The sequence below is a fragment of the Rattus norvegicus genome, chromosome 18 (genome assembly GCF_021556685.1).
Source record: "Rattus norvegicus strain SHRSP/BbbUtx chromosome 18, alternate assembly SHRSP_T2T, whole genome shotgun sequence".
Classification (NCBI taxonomy): domain Eukaryota; kingdom Metazoa; phylum Chordata; class Mammalia; order Rodentia; family Muridae; genus Rattus; species Rattus norvegicus.
The window spans coordinates 60,033,109-60,054,095 of record NC_141551.1 but is presented as its reverse complement, the minus strand read 5'-3'; the positions used below and the strand labels follow the sequence as shown (position 1 = coordinate 60,054,095).

At 44.7% G+C, this 20,987-nt stretch overlaps 1 protein-coding gene across 4 annotated transcripts; it reads left to right on the top strand.

Moving 5' to 3' along the window:
• Positions 1 to 4,649: 4,649 nt before the first annotated feature.
• Positions 4,650 to 20,987, top strand: Nars1 (asparaginyl-tRNA synthetase 1). Of its 4 annotated transcripts, none has more exons than NM_001025635.3 (15): positions 4,650 to 4,749; positions 5,769 to 5,848; positions 8,813 to 8,878; positions 8,966 to 9,058; positions 9,146 to 9,235; positions 10,295 to 10,373; positions 11,443 to 11,513; positions 12,759 to 12,845; positions 15,234 to 15,455; positions 15,557 to 15,756; positions 16,147 to 16,282; positions 17,104 to 17,217; positions 18,722 to 18,853; positions 19,158 to 19,289; positions 19,979 to 20,987. In NM_001025635.3, exons 1-15 carry the CDS (start codon positions 4,707 to 4,709, stop codon positions 20,108 to 20,110), a joined length of 1,677 nt encoding a protein of 558 aa, NP_001020806.2. In that variant the 5' UTR covers positions 4,650 to 4,706; the 3' UTR covers positions 20,111 to 20,987. The 4 variants fall into 4 exon arrangements, 3 of the variants coding, with proteins under 3 accessions (NP_001020806.2, NP_001385496.1, NP_001136421.1); NM_001398567.1 differs by having other exon boundaries at positions 5,766 to 5,848; XR_015642190.1 differs by having other exon boundaries at positions 4,666 to 4,749; positions 5,766 to 5,848; positions 17,104 to 17,254; positions 17,319 to 18,853.

Sequence of the window (20,987 nt, the reverse complement as noted above, 5' to 3'; positions counted from 1 at the left end):
CTGAAGGAAAGGCCATCCAGAGACTGCCCCACCCAGGGATCCATCCCATATGCAGTCACCAAACCCAGCCACTATTGCAGATGCCAAGAAGTGCTTGCTGACAGGAGCCTTACTGATACAGATGAGGATGCTTGCAGCTCCATTGGACTGAGCACGGGGACCCCAATGGAGGAGTTAGAGAAAGGATTGAAGGAGCTGAAGGGGTTTGCAACCCCATAGGAAGAACAACAATATCAACCAACCAGATCCTCCAGAGCTCCTGACTAAACTACCAACCAAAGAGTACACATGGAGGAACCCATGGCTCCAGCTGCATATGTAGCAGAGGATGGCCTTGTCTGACATCAATAGGTGGAATAGCCCTTCATCCTGTGAAGGCTTGTTTCCCCAGTGTAGGGGAATGCCAGGGTGTTGAGGTGGGAGTGGGTGGGTAGGAGTGGGAGCATCTTCATAGAAGTAGGGGGAGGGGCAATAGAAGAGGAGGGAAAGAGAATAACATTTGAAATGTAAATACATAAAATATGCAATAAAAATGAGAGAGAAGAAATAACTATTGAGAGTAAGGAGGAGTCAGGAGGAGGGGGAGAAATGTGGGGAGGGACGTTCAGTTTGAAGGAAGGTTTTTTGAGATGGCCTGAGAGAGGGACATAGGCTGGATGATCAGCTAGATGCTTTCTCTGCCTCTGTGCTCACAGGCTTTCGCTCCAGCTTCTGGCTCCTGAGTCTTCACTGGTAGAATCCAATTGAGATTTTTGCTTAAACTCACACACACAGACACACACAGACACACACACACACACACACACACACACACACACAGCACACAGTATGGGAAAACCTTAGGGTATGAAGTAGATTTGTTCAGTATCTTGGCTATAGTGATGGTTTCATGTGTAAATACATCTGTTAAAAAAATACCTTCGCCTGGACTGGACACTTTAAATATTTATGCTTTATCATACATTATTTTAAAAAGATGATGCAGGGAATGGAAAGATAGCCCAGTTGGTAGTGATGCTTGCTGTACAAGTTTGATGACCTGCATTTGAATCCCAGTATAGGGGGAGAGGGGAGGGGAGGGGGACGGAGAGGGGAAAGGGAAGGGAAGTGGGGAGAGAAGGCAGGTATGGCCCATACCTGGTAACCACAGTATTGTGGGGGTGGAGACAGGATCCTTGGAGACCAGCATAGCTCCAAGTTCACTGAGAGACCCAGCCTCAAGGGAATAAGACAGATGATAATGCCAAACAGCTGATATACTTCTCTGGCCTCCACGCTTCTATATGTGCACACATGCTTCTTTAAAGGGTATTTGATAGGACTAAGGGATGGCTCTGTTGGTAAAGTGCTTTCGCTATAAGAAAGAGGAGCTGAATTTCTTCCCTAGAACTCACATAAAAGCTGGCTATGCTACACACACCAAACCTCCTACTGCTGGGGAAGTGGACACGGGACAATCCCTGGACTTGTTGGGCCTTGTTACTTAGCTAGTCCAGCTATATCAGCAGAGTCCAGGTTCAGCAAGAAACTCTGTCTCAAAAGATAAGACGGAGGGCTAGAACAGAAGATATTTGATGAGGACAAGACCTAAAACGGAAGGATCTTCTCATGCTTTTATTTATTTATTTATTTATTTATTTATTTATTTATTTATTTATTTTTGTTCTTTTTTTCGGAGCTGGGGACCGAACCCAGGGCCTTGCGCTTCCTAGGTAAGCGCTCTACCACTGAGCTAAATCCCCAGCCCCTTCTCATGCTTTTAAACTAAAACGTGAACTGTGCATACATAATATATTCCATATTCCACAACTTTAATCTGAAATAGAACGTTTTGTCTCCCTGTCCCTGCGTGTGATAAAACACCACGACCATAGGTCTCTGTGATGACCAATCCATTATCAGTCAAGATGGCTGCGGCGGCTGACTGTCAATTCGATTAGATTAAGAGATGACTAGAAGACTCGTAAGGTGTTCCTCTAAGTGTGTCTGTGAGGGTTTCCAGAGTTTCTAGATTCTAGGGCTCTGGCCTAATGAACATTCTAATGGATTCATAATAGGGGACCTTATAGAGAGGTGGCAAAAAGCAGAAAGTTGGCCATACTGGAGGAAACCCATTACTTGGGATGCATTCTTTGAAGCTCTCTTTCCTTGGCACCTCTGCTTCTGTCTTGGCACCCTTCTTTGCCTGTTACCCACAGTGTAAACTGTTCTGCTCTATCTCACCCTTCCCCCATGCTAGGTTGACACCTCTGATGCCATGGGCTAAATTATTCCTTTATTACCTTATGTCACAGATTTAGTCACAACAATGTAGAGATGAACACAAAGACTTCAATGGTAGTACGCACGGAAGAAACGCTCATAGCTTTAAAAGTACCAGAAATTTCACCTCAGAACTTGACATCACGGTACTTGGCCCTGTTGGTGAAGCATATACCTTGCTCACAGAAAGACATGAACTTGATTCGCCAGAATCAACATTTGAAAATGCTATATTGGATGGGGCGTGCCTCTAGGAGAGCCTAACTGGCTGTGGAGGTCCTCCTTGATGGGCGGCCATTGACGGGACACCAGAGAGGCTGGGCAGTGTGGAGGGTCCGCTTGTTTCATTTGGAGTGGAGTAACGTGATACTTCTTGTTTGCTCTGTGGTCGTCTCAGGAGTGCTTTGGCTATTCTGAGGGGGTTTCGTTGTTTTTGTTTTGGAGGGGTTGTTTGCTTTTTTGTTTTGTTTTGGTTTTGTTTGTTTGGTTGGTTTATATGAATTCTAGGGTCCCTCCCCCCCTTACTGCTGTGAGGAAAGACATGAGGGTGTTGTTTGTTTTTGTTTTGTTTCTTTCAATATAAAGCCTTGTGTAGTCCAGCCTGGTCGTATTGTTATTTTTGGTGGGTTTTTGTTTATTTGCTATCTGTTTTAAGTTTCAGATTTAAAAAAAATAAAAAAAATAAAAAAACCTACAGTAACTGATATTTTCGAGTGTATCTAGCGTTGGGGTCCTAATTGCTCAAATTTATCCTCCTTAATGGGATATTAGGTTTTAAATGATTTTATTTCCTATTGTTCCTGGGTGCTTACAGACAAACGTGAAGCAGCTTTGGGGAATCAGCAAAGAAAAGGTACTCCAGGAATCTACAAAATAACTTGTGCTTAAATTTAAGTCTCCAAGGCGGGAGGAAAGTTGCAGCTTCGGTGCCTTAAAATAAGTCCCTTAGTGATTTCTCTCCACTGTCGTCTGCCGTACAGATGTTACACACTACTTACGTCTTCCACACACTAAACCCCTCCCCAGGCTGGAATGCAGGAAGGGGACCTCACAATGATTCTTGCCTCTTCTCTCTGCAAAAATTGTTTTGTGGAGCAAAACACTGAGTGGAACAAAAGTTCTTGGAAGGCATTTGTGAATTTGACTGGACCAGGTCAGGCGCCCGGAAACTGCCCGGTGTCAACATGGCGACGTCAGATTCGTTTGCCCTGAACTTAGGCAGGTAACTATGGTGAAAGTTAAATAGAGACATTAATTATCCTTTACAACATTCGCCCTGCGCCACGAACCAAGTGGAGTGAGCAGAGAGGGCAGAACAATTCGGAAAGCGCAGCGCAGGAACACGGTGACCACAAGAACAGAGCGCCCCTAGAATGACCAAAGCCTGAACAATGCCATTAATTAAACACAATTCAGTAGGCAAGTCAATCAATAAAGGGCACTGGCAAATTCCAGCCACTTTCTGATAGTGCACTTTCTCAGCTACGCAGCAAGGAAACGTCAGCTCCTGGAGGGAGATCAGATTAAATGAGACTGTTTGCCTAGAAGAGTTAGCCAATCGCTTCCCAAACTCCGCGCTGTGTTGGGAGCACGAAACCCATCCTAGCCAAACACGTTACCCATAATCTGACTGGTGCCATAGAAGATTTACCGCCAGACGCAGGGAGTGCGGCCATCCCTCGCTTTCAGTGAGATTGTTAAATAATGAAATAACGGACGCTAAATAGCATGGTGTCTGCAACGAACCTATACAAATCTTCTCGCATATCTTAAATCATCTGAGGATTAGTACATCAACTAACGCAATTAAATGTTATATAAACTGTTGTTTTATTGGGGAAGTCTGTAGATGGCCGGCTCATCACAATTTCTTTCTTAAAGTATATTTTCTGGGACTCAGCGATTAAGAACAGTTGTTGCTCTTCCGAAGCTCCTGGGTTCGCTTCTCAGCTCACAATCATCCAGAACTCAGGACTCTAGAGATCCGATGTCCTCTCTTTTACAAGGCACGCATCTGGTGCGTGTAGCGGCAAAACACTCATTCATAGAAATCAAAAAATAAATCTAAAAAAAAAATCCCCTTTGCCCCTATGGTGGTTGGATTCCTCAAAAGTAGAACCTGCAATGCGTTCAGTTAGGTGCACGGCAGGGAACCAAGGGAGACTGACTTCTTCAGATGCTCGTCCCAACCCGAAGACCTGCAGTTCCGTCTCCAAAGCCCAGAGATTGCACCCCGCCCAGTTGTCTTCGAACCGGAAGTGTTCTCTTCCCTAACTAAAAATGGCGGCCGCTGAGTCACTCGCCCACCTCGTATAGCCAATGGATGCCCGACGTTCCGCTGACTCATATCCGCGACGGCTGCCCTAGGTGATCTGATGCAACGCTTCAGTCAAGGAAGCTTTCAGTGCACGTTGGGGTGAGCTGGCGGCAGTGGTGCAGTGTCGATGTCCTCAGAGGTGATCAGGGGGACTGCAGACATGGTTCTAGGTGAGTGGGGTTCGGCGTGTGGCACAGCACAGAAGTGTTCCTGCCGAATTCCAGAACTTCCCTTAGTGCTTGTCGCGGCGTGGGCGCACCCCAAATAGTCGTGGGGCCCTGTTGCCTCGCCCCAGACCTTCAGACCTGAGCCACCAGGGCACCCGACTCGGTGGCCCCTGTCTGGTTCTGCTCCAGCCCTGTGGTTCCTTCCGCCATCGCCTCCCTGGCCTAGCCCCACCGCGAAAGTCTCGTGATTCTCCTGAGACTAAAACGCTGCAAGGGTCTCGGACTTAGTGAAGCCCCAGATGTGCGGTTTTTCAGTCGTTCTTCTGGGAATGACTTAAAGCTTTTAATTAGTTTCCGCACAACCTCATTTCTCTGTGAGATCTGCAGCAGTAAAAATAAAAATATTTAAGAAACTGAGGCTATGTCACAGTTGCGAGGCCCCTTGCGGCTTAACCCCAGAGTTTGGATGTGTTTCGAAAAGCATAGGGAACTGGCATTTTCACTTGCTCGCTCTGCACTGTTACTGGGATGCCTGATTCACATCCTGTTCTGTTTTATTCTCAGTATAGCCCTGTACGGTGTATATTGCCTTCCTGACTTTATAGATGAAGCAAGTTCAGAAAGGTTAAATAAATTCTCCCCAGGCTTTTGAGATACAGCGTCTAATAAAGTTAGGATGAATTTTAAAGCTCTGCCTTTTTTTTTTTTTTTTTTTTTTTTTTGTGCAGCCAATTAGAGAGAAGTGCGAATAGGTTAAAATAGTGAGAAAATAAATGCAGGAAAGTCAGATTTGCAATTCATTGTGTTGGGAGGTGGGATAGTCTTAAACAGGGAGATTGGAAAAATAGTATGTTGACTTCTTTTGGGCCGTGGGAGTTTTTACAAATCAGATGATTTTTCTGTTTACAAAGACAGGAAATTGATAAAGCAGTTGGATTGTTAAGTGTCTGAGCATTACTGATGAGGGATGAGTTAACTTTTCTTTTTCTTTTTTTTTTTTTTTTTTTTTTAAAAACCAGCAGAGCTCTATGTCTCTGACCGAGAAGGAAATGACGCAACGGGGGATGGAACCAAGGAGAAACCATTTAAAACAGGCCTAAAGGTAATCTCACCAGGATAAGTGCTCTGCGTTTTAGTAATGAGTGTCGACATGGAATGACTTGTCAAGACTTTTATTTCATTCTTTCTTTGAAAAGAAAGTACTGCATTTGGGGGTGAAGGGTGGGTAGAGAGAGGGTAGTATCTTTGAGCCTTTGCCACAAGTGTGGAAGTCAGGAGACAACCATTTGTTCTGTTCTACTATGTGAACGCTGAGCACGAAACTCCAATTCAGGCCTTCCTGCTTCGAGGCAGTCACCTCTACCCACTCAGCCATCTCCCCAACCCAATACTTTTATTTTACACTAGATTTTGAGAAGAAGGTGAAGGGAGTGTGCACACATGTTTATTTAATAGTGGTAGATCAAAGCCCAAGCTTTCGTGTGTGTGTGTGTGTGTGTGTGTGTGTGTGTGTGTGTGTGTGTGTGTGTGAGTTTTTTCCTCCTTTACCACAAGGTGTTCATCTCTGGACTTCTTTTCTCTGTCTAGACTGTTTTTCGGTTCTTGTGACAGTAGGAGTCCCCTGAATAGCACTGAGCCCGTTCCCCGGGTGAGTCTGAAGAGGCCTCCTGATGGCTTACTTTACCATACTACAGATAGCATCTTGACCTTGAGACCCAAAGACCTGACATACCAGCAACCCAGGTGGACCAGCTTCTTAAAGCAGACCCATGACTCTGAATGCCAAAGGCAAAAAATGGCACTTTTTTGGCATACTATTATTTCGGGGACCTAGGAACATTGTATGAGGTTAGCTCATTGGAAGTGGACTGTTACACGTGTCCCAGGAATTCAGAATGAACCACATCAGGTTAAGGGGTTCCCATTATAGTGTTTATTCACTTTGTTGAACTGGAATGCTGGAGTCCTCCGGCTGTAGCTACTCCACAAGTGGGGAGGTTAAATGCCCCCTCTTTGGAAGAGCAAGACCCTGACACTCCTTTCTCTGTGTGTCCATATTTGGCCAATTCTTGTTTCTGTAGACACTTGACAATATCAGTCATGGAATCCTCCTAACCTTGACATGTTTGCTACTAAGGTCGGGCCACATGGGATGCATTAATATCTTTGGAGGGAAGTCTTTCTCAATAGGCATATCTCCTGTGATTTCCAGACCAGTGGTAACTCTCAGGAGAGCATGTTGTCGTTTGAAGGTGTGCCTTTCAGTTAGGCTCTTCCCATCTCCAACATTAAAGATGAGTATCTGTGTATAGTTCCAGGAAGGAAATGGATTCCAAGGTCTCAGCAGATGAGTTGTGTGTTGATAGGAGGTGGAGCATCCATACAAAGAATGTAGGTGCTCATAGTGGTCCTCCACACTGATGGGGCCAGAGTTGGACTTGCAGTCTGTCCATGAAAACTCACCCTTTAAGGATTCTGTTGGTGTTGTCAGAAGATTCACTTTCTGCTCTCGAGCAGGTCACCAAGTGGACTAAGCCACATTGGAAGGTCAGAGTTTCGGTTGCCTTGAGTCTTAGAACAGTGAACAAAAACTGGTCAAGAATAGTAGAAGTGGGGGATAAACTTGCAAAGCAGCATTTCGAGCCTTGGGGATTGGAAGGCTCAGAATAGAGGGAGAAGGATGAAGTAGTCAGTGGGGGCTGTGCATGTCTTCTCTGGGAATTGGTGGAGATTTTTCAGGAATTTGGGCATTCCTCCCCTCATTTTCTTTATGACTGCTGGTTGTGTGTGTGTGTGTGTGTGTGTGTGTGTGTGTGTGTGTGTGTGTGTGTGGTCATTTTGTATGGGGAGAGGGTCTTAGCTAATCTTAAATGTTAATGTTTCCTCATAGGCCTAACTGTTTAAACCTCTTGGTGACTGTCTTGTAACTTTATGGCCTCTGGCTTTTAGCTGAAGAAGGAAACCAGACAGGTCAGGATGCATGGCTCATAGAGCAGCTGAAGCACAGGGCAGCTTAGTAGCCCTAGAAGGGGCTCAAACAGGCAAAGACTAGATGGTAAGATGTCAAAGGTCAGGCTTTATAAACTTCAGACTTTATTGCCAGAGAGAATAAGATACTTAGAGAAATCTTCAGACAGTGCTTGAAGGTTACTAAGATACTCACCTTTGCCTTTGACCTGTAATTCCAGCACTTGGAAGGTAAAGGAGGAGGGTCAAGAGGTTAAGGTCAGCTACACTACATGGTCAAGACTGGTTTGAGCTAGAGACCCTGTTTAAAAAAAACATAGCTTTTTGGGGCCAGTGAGATGACTCAACAAGTAAAGGTGATTGCAGCCAATCTTGACAGTCTGAGTTCAGTCCCTAGGACTCATGTGATGGGAACAGAAAGTTGCTTTTCTAGTTGTCCTCTGACTACACACACTCACTCAATAAAAACCTTAAAAGCGTTTTTAAATGTTTTTATATTCACTAACTTAAACCACACAAACTATAAACTACTAAGTAATATATAATAATATTATAATAATATTTATGTAATATATAATACAGCAATTATCGATATGCCAATATCGATGAGAAAATAAAGTCTCGTGAGAATTTTCCAAATTAAATGGAGCTTAGCCTTCTGTGTAACTTGGCTTCTACTTTGTTGAAAGAGTTTTAGACCTGCCTATCTTGGGTCCAGCCCCGCCCCTGAGATGTTAAAAGCCTGTAACCCTTCAGTGGTGTCGGCAAAGCCTTTTTGCTTTCTACTGCCTCTCTTCTGTTGGCTTAGCTGCGCTGGTCCTGACCATTTGACTCTCTTCTCTGGCGGGTGGAGGTAGAGGCTGCTTACTGCGTGGCTGAACCGGTTGGGATTTTCAGAATCATGACTCGGGGAGTTCTTCGAGCAAACTCCTTCTGTGGAGGCTCAGTGAGTCATCCTGCTGACATGGCTTCTTGCCTCTTGGCTCCTGGTGCTTTCCTCAGGGCCCTTGGTGATGCTGAGGTTCATAACCAGGTGTGGTTTTGGTCACTAAGCATTGCATGATGTTGAAGAAATGCTTTCTTTCTCCCCCCACCCAAGGCTTTGATGACAGTTGGAAAAGAGCCGTTTCCCACCATTTATGTGGATTCACAGAAGGAAAATGAGGTAGGGCACACCAAACCCTCTCCGAGGTTGGGTTTTCTGAGCACATGGCGTTGTTGAAGATAATGCATGTCTTTGTGTTCTTTGCAGAGGTGGGACGTTATTTCTAAGTCACAGATGAAGAACATCAAAAAGATGTGGCACCGAGAACAGATGAAGAGTGATTCCCGGGAGAAGAAAGAGGTGACTAGTGAACCTCTTTGCAACTCTCACTTTTATAGTCACAACACCCAGGACTGTATTTACCGATTGCATTATTTTTAAAATTAGGCAGAAGATAACTTACGAAGAGAAAAGAACCTGGAGGAAGCAAAAAAAATTATCATTAAAAACGACCCGAGCCTGCCGGAGCCAGCATGTGTGAGTGTCTGACGTCCCTGGTGCTGTGGGCTTGGCCGCATCTGCGCTACTCCTGGGTTTGCGGGCGCACATCTTTTGTTCTGCTCTTCTGTCTTTTTTTTAGGAAGAACAGACAGACAGTGTTCTGAGTGCCGAGAGGCTGATTTTAGAGGTTCAGTTTGGTCCTCCACTTTAGACACTATGTGATGAGTAGATTCTGCTCCGACCGACCAGCCGCAGATGCTGGCTACCGTCTAGCTGTGCTGGGTAGTTTGAGGCAAATGACTTTGCCTTCTCTAGAATCCGTTTTTTCACCCAAAAGTCAAAAAGTAGATTTTTCACAAATATTTCAGAAATTTACGATTCTTTGAAAGGAGGTTTGCTCTTGTGTTTTTTTCTGGAACCCAAACAGATTTCTGCCGACCCAGCAGCGAGTGTGGCCTGGGCTTCAGTCATGCTCTTGCTGGCGAAGTGTCTGTCATCTTTAACTGCTTCCCTACGGCACCCAGTTCCTCTCCACAGCACTTTCCTCTCTGTCTTAGGTTTCTGGTCTCTGGGTGTTGAGACCTGTGAGGCTGGGATTGTGGCTAGTGTGGGTGACAGTCACTTATTAACTGATTTTCTGTGACAGTATCTGAAACAGTTTCGGGGGGGGGGTGTCTCTCATTGACAATTTTGCATTAATGGGAAAGGACTTTTTCTTTTCTCTCTCTTTTTAAATCCAGCATAGTAAGGTGTTTGATTCTGAACTGCCTCCAATTTTTTATTATTTGTGATTTTTTTTTTTGTTTGGTTTTTGTTAACTGATTATTGTGGTGTGGGGGTTTTCTTGATTGGTTTGGTTTGTTGTTATTGGTTGTTTGGTTGTTGTTTGAGACAAATGTCCCCCTGACTGGCTTAGAATTCATAGAATTCCTACCTGGACTTGCCTTACAAGAGCTGGCAGTAAGTATGTCTGCCACACACCTGCCAGTGGTTGTTTCTGACATTTGACATTTTACTGCTATCTATGGAATATTGGTGAAAATGTTGGTTTGTAATAATGACATGTTTCAAGTAGTTTTCATTTAAATTTGACAGGTAAAGATTAGTGCATTAGAAGGATACAGAGGCCAGAGAGTGAAGGTGTTTGGCTGGGTCCACAGGTTACGAAGGCAAGGTGAGTGGGTGGTTTTCTTTCCCCTTTTACAGTCCTAAATAGTCCTGGTTTAGGTGAAGACGAGCATAGAGACATGTCTTCCGGTTTGTTTAGGTTCGTGGTGTACTGTCTCTTTAAAGGGTGTAATAGTTTATAGCCTACATTTGTTCCTATGTCACGTGACTCTGAAATTTAGACATGATTTCACCTGTTAGAAATCACAGTGGTCAGGAGGTGTATAACAAGTACCCCATCCTCCTCAGACTGAATGTTAGTTATTTAATGAGAACCAGGGACATGTGTTACAAGGACAGATCCTTGTCTAGAATATGCGCACAGGGTTTTTTGTGTGCTTATTTTATATTCTGTTTTTTATGTCAGCAGCCTAGTGGTTCCCCCGCCCTTCCATGTACGGTGTGTGTGAATGCATGTTTGAATGTACGTGGTCAGATATGGAGGCATAGCACGTGGACACCCAAGACTGATGTCTGAAATTATCCAGAATTTATCTTCCACTATTTCTGTTTGAGGCAGGGTCTCACTCGAACCCAGAGCTCCTGGGTATGGCTGGTCTAGCTAACCAGATTGCTCTAGACAGCTCCCATCTCTGCTAAGACTGGAATTACAAGGGCCACCACCCCAACCTACGCTCTGGGGATCTGAAATCTGCTCCTCATGCCTGCATGGGCCGCACTTTAACCACAAGCTTTCTCCCTGTCCCCAGTGTCTCAGTTTCGATTTTTATAATCACCCTGACATTTTCCCTCCGTTTTATTAGTTTATTACTTTACTGTAAGCGATTATCAAGTCTTTCATTAAAAACGAATGGGATGTAAGTGAGTGAGTATCTTATGCCCATCCTGAGTGCTCTGCCCTGTTCTTTACTTTGTAGGGGATCAGAAGTAAATACAATAGGGCCTCAGTTCAGGACTAACTGATCATGTGGATGACAAGGACCTTGTATGAGTAGAACGTACAGTACATAAAAAACAGGCCTGGGGCACTTCCAATGGAGAGGTTGGAACTTCTAAAGCTTATGAAGTGCTCTGGAGTCCCTTGAGACCGGCTGAATTTTGTTTCTCATTTCTAGGAAAGAATCTGATGTTTTTGGTGTTGCGAGATGGTACGGGTTATCTTCAGTGTGTCTTGTCAGATGACTTGGTAGGTATTTTATCTTAAATATGTCTGAAAGACTGTACTTAATAGGGTCCACAATTATAAATTTTGAGAATTTTAGGACCTATGTACATATTTTAGATGTTTACTGTGTTAACTGGATGCCGTGTCAAACCTTTATCTGTCACAGATGTAAAGGTTTGACTATGCCATAGAAACAGGGAAAGCTTTTGTTGTGGAAATGTCTTGAAACATCAAGTCTTAGAACCATCTAGAGAGTCAGCTTATGGAAGGTCCTGGTTTGTTCCCTAGATGTCCTATCTGTTACAGTGTCTCCTTGCCGCCATCTTTCCTTCAGCTCCCCAGTTTTCTTGTGGGAGGAAAGCCCAGAAACACTATTTTGTGGGATTGTGTCTCATGCTGTGAGATTGACTGATTCGCCTGTGTCGCTCAGTGCACTTCTGCTTGCACTGCTTTTACGAATGGACGTCTCGTCTATAGTGTTGGATTTTTATTTCCTTCACTCAGCTACGAATGAGCCTCTGTTCTTCCGGTTATGTCAAGAGGCACATGGTGCCCACTTGTGTTTCTCTAATTAGTAAAGTATGAGCAGCCTTATCCCACTATTGTCAAATTGCTCATCTCTCTTCCTGTAATGACTTTAGCATGTACTGGTCATCATCGTGTAGAGAAGCTCTGTCCACTTAAGTCATAGCAATCGATCTCATTGAACAAATCTTAACTAGCTATCATATCAATAGGTCATTGCTAATAGAAATATTGTGTAGTGCATGGCTACACTGATAATTCTGCCTTCTCCAAAAATAGCTAGCTAGCCTGGGTTCTCTGTTCTCTCCCCCTCCTCCTCTTCTCCCTCTCCCCCTCCTCCTCTCCTCCCTCTCCCCCTCCCTCCTCTTCTCCCTCTCCCCCTCCCTCCTCTTCTCCCTCTCCCTCCTCCTCTCCCCCTCCCTCCTCTTCTCCCTCCTCTTCTCCCTCTCCCTCCTCCTCTTCCTCTCCCTCTTCTTCCTCTCCCTCCTCTTCTTCCTCTCCCTCTCTCCTCTAATTTTAGAAATCAGTGGTGAACCAGGGGTGGTAGCACAGCCTATAATCCCAGCACTTTCTCTTAGAGGCAGGAATGTCAGAAATTGAAGGTTAGCAAGACTGTATGAGACCCTATCTCCAGTAGAAAACCAGACCAAAATTAGCTTGTTTGTAAATAATTCCTTTAACTTTATTAGAATATTTTAAACCAACCTCAGTAGCCTAATATGAACTTTGACCTTTTTACAGTGTCAGTGTTACAATGGAGTAGTCTTGTCCACTGAGAGTAGCGTGGCGGTATACGGGACACTGAACCTAACTCCAAAGGGCAAACAGGTAAGTAAGCTAAACTAAGGGAGTAATGTAATAGGTGTTTAATAGTTTGTCCCCGATGTCTGTAGTGGTACATTTGGTGTTGTCATATAAATGCACAAGTGTCAAATACTATAAAATCAATATACTATGTCCAATAAAATATGCACACTGTGTATTTTTTACCTTAATCTGCCTTTTGTAGCTATGACAGCAGCTCATGGACTGGAAAACTTATGACAAAAAGATATTTTTCTTATAGTTCTGGAAGTTGAGAAGCTCGAGATAGAGAGGCTACTTTTAGTGATGGGTTTCTTTTTTTTTTTTTTTTTTTTCGGAGCTGGGGACCGAACCCACGGCCTTGCGCTTCCTAGGCAAGCGCTCTAACCACTGAGCTAAATCCCCAACCCCTAGTGATGGGTTTCTTGCCGTGACATACCATGGTACACCTAATTACATCCAAGTGAAAGAACGTATTCAGCAGACTTGGATGGGGCTGAACTGGCCTCTGTGAGAATCCCAGTTGAGTGATCACCAGCCGCTAACCCACTGTCTTACTTAGGGTTTCATTGCTGTGGAGAGACACCATGACCAAGGCAACTCTTACACAGGAAACATTTACTTGGGACTGGCTTACAGTTCAGAGGTTCAGTCCGTTATCATGGCAGGAAGCATGGCCACATCCAGGCAGACATGGTGCTGGAGGAGCTGAGAGTTCACACCTTGATCCACAGGCAGCTAAAGGGACTGAATTCCATAGGCCATTCCACACTGAGCAGAGCTTGAGCAAAGAAACATCAAAGCCCACCCCTATAGTGCCACACAAGGCCACACCTCCTTACAGTGCCACTTCCCAGGAGCCAGGGTTTCAAACATATGAGTCTGTGGGGCCAAACCTATTTAAACTCTGAAAGTTATAGAAAACACCAGTCTAAACCGAAACTTTTTGAACAGGAATTGGTGGTGTCTTAAAAAAGAAAGGAAGATAGGAAAAGGGAGGAGGGAGGGAGGGAGGGAGGGAGGGAGGGAGGGAGGGAGGGAAGGAGGGAAGGAGGGAGGGAGGGAGGGAAACATAAGAATGTATTTTTGCTTTAGCCAATAGCAAAAACCTATTCTAATAACACTTACCTGTTGTTAATTACAATTCAAATAGCTACTGTGGTTGTAACTGTTGCCTAGGGGAAAAAAAACACCACAAATGTAGCTCATTAACCACAAGAGGGAGCAAATACTCCTAGTCCCAGAGTTCCTGTAAAAGCCTGCTCTGTGATAAAAGTGAGTGTCTGAGTGAAGTTCACTGAGCTTTCCTTGAAGTGCTGTGATTACAAATGGAGTGGTTGTCATGGCATTACTTGCTGTCCCACTGGCAACAGGATAATTACATGCTCCGTGAGTGAGAGGCTTTTAGAATAAATTACTTTCTATAGAGCCAACAGGGAAAATTCTGAATATCTTTTTCTAAGTAGATAACTGATTTTAGTTAAAATTTTCCATTTAAAAGTAAGACTATTTTTTATTGCTTCAATTATGTATATGTGTGTTGGTATGTGTCATGTACACACACATACAGATGCCCTCAAAAACCAGAGGCATCAAACACCGTGGAGCTGATTTTAAAGGTAATTGTGAGCCGGCATGTGTGTGCTGGAAACGACTCGGTCCTTTGGACGGGTAGTATGCACTCTTCACTGCTGAACTAGCTTTTAAACTCCGTATTTAAGTTTTAAATATAGGAAAATATGTTAACTAACTCTCTAGACAAATGCTAGACTAATACTTGTTGGTAGTTACTCCAGGTCATGGAGTTAGAGTTGATGTAATTCTTAGTATATATGCCTTTGTCTTAGGGTTTTCACTACTGCAAACAGACGCCATGACCAAGGCAACTCTATAAAGGACAACATTTAATTGGGGCTGGCTTACAGGTTCCAAAGTTCAGTCCATTATCATCCTGGCCGGAAGCAGCAGCATGCAGGCAGACATGGTGCTGGAGAAGCTGAGAGTTCTACATCTTGATTTGCAAGCAGCAGAAGCGAACTCTCTTCCACAGGCAGCCAGGAGTACGGGCACTGAGTGGAGTTTGAGCATAGGACCTCAGAGCCCACCCCTACAGAACACACTTCTCCAACGAGGCCACACCTCCTTCTAGTGCCACTTCCCATGGGCCAAGCATAATCAAATTACCACAGCCCTTTTAATTTACAAAATGCTTGTGTGTGTTTACATGGAAAAAAGCATTAAATGTAAAATAGCATTGAGTTGTTGGGTCTCTAATTTTGGAGACTAAAACCACTAATAATGTTCTTAAAATAACACCTTCCTGAAAACTTGGGTATAACATCTTCAGTGCTGTTAAATTTTAGTGTCTGTCTCACTCTCTCTGCTTTTCTCTTCTGCCTTTTACAAATACAGGCTCCGGGAGGCCATGAGCTGAGCTGTGACTTCTGGGAACTGGTGGGGCTGGCCCCAGCTGGAGGAGCTGACAACCTGATCAATGAGGAGTCTGATGTGGACGTCCAGCTCAACAACCGGCATATGATGATCCGGGGAGAGAACATGTCCAAAATCCTGAAAGCACGGTCCATGATCACCAGGTGCTTTAGGGACCACTTCTTCGACAGAGGCTACTGTGAAGTAAGTGCCTGTTTCAGGCCACCTTTTTTGGCAAGTGGTGCCTGGTGCCACTTGGAAGTGATGGCTACAGCAGGCTTGTCTGCTCCTTCTCCCCTTCATAGGTAACCACTCCAACACTGGTGCAGACACAGGTGGAAGGTGGGGCCACACTCTTCAAGCTTGACTATTTTGGGGAAGAAGCATTTTTGACCCAGTCCTCACAGCTGTACCTGGAGACCTGCCTTCCAGCCCTGGGAGATGTTTTTTGCATAGCCCAGTCTTACAGGGCTGAACAGTCCAGGACACGAAGGCATCTGGCTGAGTATGTAATTGTCTTTCCTAAGCTGCTCCTTGGTCTGGGCTGGAGGCCAGCTGTAGAGTACATGCTTAGCATGTCAGGGTTAAGTCCCCAGGACCACACTAGAAGTGGGCCTGGTGGCACATGCTGACTGTCTCACTTGGGAGATAGAGGCAGGGGGATTAGATGTTCAGAGCCAGCCTGGGCTACAAGGCCCTGCCAAAGAAGAACAAAAGGCAGGTGGCTTCCTAGGCCACAGCCAAAGTCTATTCTCTGGTCTCACTGAGCTTCAGTGAGGCTTGCGAGATACCTACAGCTCACTGCAGACAGCTCTCTGGGGCTCAGAGCTTTGCTGAGAGAGAGGTCTGTGTGAGTAGGAGCAGTGCCCAGTGCCCAGCTGTGTCTGTTCCTCAGGTTCACTCACGTGGAAGCCGAGTGTCCTTTCCTGACCTTCGAGGACCTCCTGAGCCGTCTAGAGGACCTGGTGTGTGACGTGGTGGACAGAGTCTTGAAGTCACCAGTGGCGAGCATAGTGTATGACCTTAACCCGGTAGGTGTCGTGTTGTCTCCAGTGAAAGGATTCCAGTCTTCATAGAAGACAGAATCACTCTATTCTTGTAGGGTTGGTGAACTGAAATAAGTAAGCATGTTTTGAAGATTTTAATACTGGTAAACTGCCAGGGACTATAGTTTATAGAAGAGACGATTCCTAAGTGTTTCTTCGTCTGAACTACTCTTTGCTAATAATGAACTGCAGAACTGATTTCTATGTTAAAAGGGTTCATTGTTACTCTGTGTGTAATGGTGCAGGTGGGAGGCGGGGAAGGACTTTGTGGAGTTGGTTCTCTCCCCACCTTGGTCCACACATCAGACCCTGGGTATCAGGCTTTACCTGCCGAGCCATCTCTCCAGGGTCCACTCCCATCCCCTGCTTGTATTTTTTTTTTTTTTTTTTGGTTCTTTTTTTCGGAGCTGGAGACCGAACCCAGGGTCTTGCGCTTCCTAGGTAAGCGCTCTACCACTGAGCTAAATCCCCAGCCCCCCCTGCTTGTATTTTTATCTTATGTCTATAAGGGTGCTTTGCCTGCATGTATGTCTGCACCATATGCATGCAGTGCTCTGGAAGCCAGAAGGCACTGGTTCCCCGGGACTAGAGTTGCAGCTGGTTATAAGCTGCCATGTCGGGGCTGGCGATTGATCCTGGGGCCTCTGAAAGAGCAGCTCATACCCAATCACTGAGCCATCTCTCCACCATCCCTTCCCCCAACACATGCACACGCACACACACATCCCTTTACATTTCTTAACAGGCATTTTAAGGCTGGATGCTTTCTTTTTATGTACACTTTTGCTCTTCTCTTTTTACTCTAGAACTTTAAAGCCCCCAAACGGCCTTTCCGGCGGATGAACTATTCAGATGCCATTGAGTGGCTGAGGGAGCACGATGTAAAGAAAGAAGACGGGACGTTCTACGAGTTCGGAGACGTATGTGTCCCTTTCTCAGGCTCGTATGCTTGAGCAGGTTGTTGATTGGCACGAGTTCGGAGACGTATGTGTCCCTTTCTCAGGCTCGTATGCTTGAGCAGGTTGTTGATTGGCTACTTACTGATGTTGGACGCCTCTGCTTGCCCTCAAGGCAATGGTGGCAGAAACTACTTAAGACTGTCTGGAATTGGGATGGAGTGTACTTTAGAGCAGGGCTTATTTGTAGAGTTCCAGGATATTTGGGTTTCTTCTTTCACACGGCATCTTTTTCTCTTACCACTGATGATCATTCCTCAGCCAGCTCATTTTCAAGTATTCAGATGCATGTTTGACCATCCCTGTGTGTGTTCACAGGCGCATCATAAGGAGCTTCGGGCTCTACCGAGCTTTGCTTTGACTTCTGAAGTGATTTATGTGGAGAACAAATGGTGTCTCAGGTCTCCACACATCGCTCTCACTGTCTTGTAAATTCAGCTTGTGATGTTTTGAGTGGAACAGTTCCCAGCTCTAGAGCCCTAATGTCTCAGTGCCTAGGAGGGCTTCTCGCTCAGTCTGCTATAGAACTGAAGGCTAGTGACCCAGCTATGCTCATGTCTACCATGAAGTGACACCCTCTCCTAGCAGATGGCAGGTGGTCAGGGCTGGTGGCACAGGAAGCCCTCAGTGTGTGCTAGTGTGTATTGTACATTTCCTCCTCTCTTAGCACAGGGCTCTAGAGCTAGGAATGGCCTGCAGGCTTTCCCAGGTGTGCATTTGTCACATACAGAACCAGTGTGGGAGACAGATATAACCGAAGAGATGTGAGTGCCCCCCACTTCATCCCTGTCTCCAAACCTCCGGAGCCAGTGACTGCCTGGTTCTGTTTCAGTCCTTACACAGTCAGTGAGTCCTGTCCAGGTCTCTGTCAGCTTTTACTGGCAAAGGAGTTTTGAGTTCTGATTTGAAACATCCCTGGTTTCTGAAGGAATGTTTTGAGAGAGAGACTAATTTAGCTTGGCTTTTCATGTAATATTTCCTGGCTTTTGTTGCAGGTATAATAGCACAATATTGGTTTTTACTTTATGACTGTCTCTACCATTGAATGAGAGGTTTACTGTAACAGGAAAGGGGTCTAGGTAACAGTTTAAAGGTGAATGCCATCGGTTCTCTGCAGGTCAGTCACGTTCTGGAGCATACACTGATTGCCTTCTGCTTGGAGTCTGGCCACTGAGCAAGAGAGCAGTCTCTAGTGATAACTTAGAGGTGTCTGGGCAGTGGGGTCCCTCCCTAGTGGCACTCAGCACAGTGTGGGCTGTGTTAAACCTGATCCTGCTGCAGCTCATTTGATAGCCACATGTAGGCTTAAAATATTTTCTTTTTAAAATAAATCATACGTGTGCACGGGTTATAGGTCTGTATGCATTCTCTAGTACATCGTAGGAATATAGCCAGGGCTGGCTGAGGAGTGAAAGAGCGGCTTTCTTTTTGCAGTTTTAAATGTTAATGAAATCTGCTTTAACCTCAGGATATTCCCGAAGCGCCTGAGAGACTGATGACAGACACCATTAATGAACCAATCCTGCTGTGTCGGTTTCCTGTGGAGATCAAGTCCTTCTACATGCAGCGCTGTCCTGAGGATCCTCGGCTTACCGAATCTGTCAGTTTGTGATTCTAAGAGTATTAGAAAATTTGCTTTTTAAGGGTCTGGGAACTGTCATTTTGGATAAGATATAGCTCATGGCAAGTATTTCATAAACCTAGAATGACAGTAATTAAAGTAAAAACCCCTTCCCTGGTAACAGTTGACATGTTCTGTTAAAGAATTTGAGTAATACTTGAATTTTACATAGTCACAGGGCTTCCTTTCAAGTTAGCATCTTGGTGTGTAGTTTCCCTAAAGCCTTGCAGTCTTGTCTGGTAGAGTGGTGGTAATTGTGGGTTTTTTGACTTGCTGTTTTAAGGTGGATGTGTTGATGCCCAATGTCGGTGAGATTGTGGGAGGCTCAATGCGCTCCTGGGACAGTGAGGAGATTCTAGAAGGCTATAAAAGGGAAGGGATTGACCCCGCTCCTTATTACTGGTATACAGATCAGGTAAAAGCAATTGTTTAAACTTCTTTGTTTTTTTCACTGTAATACTTTTTACATCCATTGTTTAGGAGGCCAGAATCCCACATAGCAGATGAGCTGTGTGTGCCTCCTGTGGCTGTGTGTGCCTCCTGTGTCCCTGGGATATTGCTGTTTCTGTCTTTAGCACAGCCACACAGCAGTTTCTTCTATAAAGCTCTTTATCTGCTATGGCTTGTTTTGTTTTTGTTTTGATGTGAATGGGTATTTGGCCTGCATGTTTGTTCACATGCAATACCCCCAGAGGTCAGAAGAGGGCTTAAGATCTCCTGGAGCCACCCCTACAGATAGTATTGAGCTACCGTGTAGATGCTGGGATTTGTACCAGGCCCTCTGGAAGAACGGCCAGTGATCTTCACTGAGCTACCTTGCTAACCCCTGCTGTGGTTTTAAAAAATAAATTATTAGATCTCACCAGCACCTAATACTATTCCTCACCTTCCTCTGATAAATCAAGGCAATTAGTTTGAAAGGCGAAGTCTCTTCCTTTCAGATGGTTCACTGAATATTCCTCTCTGCATGGTTTGTGAAGGCATATGGATTTGGGTTGAATTACTACGATGAGCTAACGTTACATTTTGGAAATTAGCTCATATAATAATTTTAATGTGATTAGATACAGTTTTAAACTAACTGTTCTTTCTCTCATTTAACAGAGAAAATATGGTACATGTCCTCACGGAGGGTATGGCTTGGGCTTGGAACGATTTCTAAGCTGGATTCTGAACAGGTATCACATCCGAGACGTGTGCTTGTACCCGAGATTTCTCCAGCGCTGCAGGCCATAACCACGTGGCCCTGAAGCAGGAAGGAAGTAAAGAGTTGAGACTGCCTCTACAAAAGAACAAACGCCCAATTGTCCCTTGACTTCCTGTTGGGGGTAGTAGCTTTTTCCTGTCTTTATGTTTTTTCTTCCCATTATCAGAAAAAGCAGTAGGTGTTACTTGAACAGCAAATGACATTAATAAAATACTCAATACAAAATTTTGAGAAAATACATGGCATATCACTCCTTAGTTATGGAGACGTTTTATTGTATTATAGGTTATAATCATTGTACTAAATAAACCATACATGATTATTCAGTTTTTAATTATGGTCTGACGTTCCAGTAACTCCATCTTTTTGTCCTCTTAAGTGTCACTGGAATTCTTTAATCTATTACATAATCTGTTATAGCAGACATCTAAAAGAAATTGGCTATGTGACAAAGATGCTGGAGTCGAATACATACCCCTTACATTCACATTAATCTTTTCTGAACTCATACAGTGTGTATAATCCTGAGGGGTATGGGTTGACAGGGAAAACTTAATGAAGGGGAATTGGATTACAGTTTGCAATGAACGTGATTTGGATGGTGGGTTATCAAATGATTCCAACCCCCTTAGCCTTTAGTTTAAGAACGGGGGGCAGTTAGGGCTTTCCTCTTTGATGTAATTCCTGAGTAACAAAAAGTAAATCTGTTCCCAAAGACTTTGCACTTAGCCACCGTAGACAGCTAAGTCATCCCTGCCTTTTCCGTGGGTGCCGTCTGCGCTGCTCGCACACTCAGCAGGTTTACAGCGGCTGCAGTGCACAGTTGCTCTCCCCCAAATGCATGTCGTGTGTTCCGATGGGCTGTACTCCCACTAACCAATAAACGAACAGTCGCTAAAAACCAAA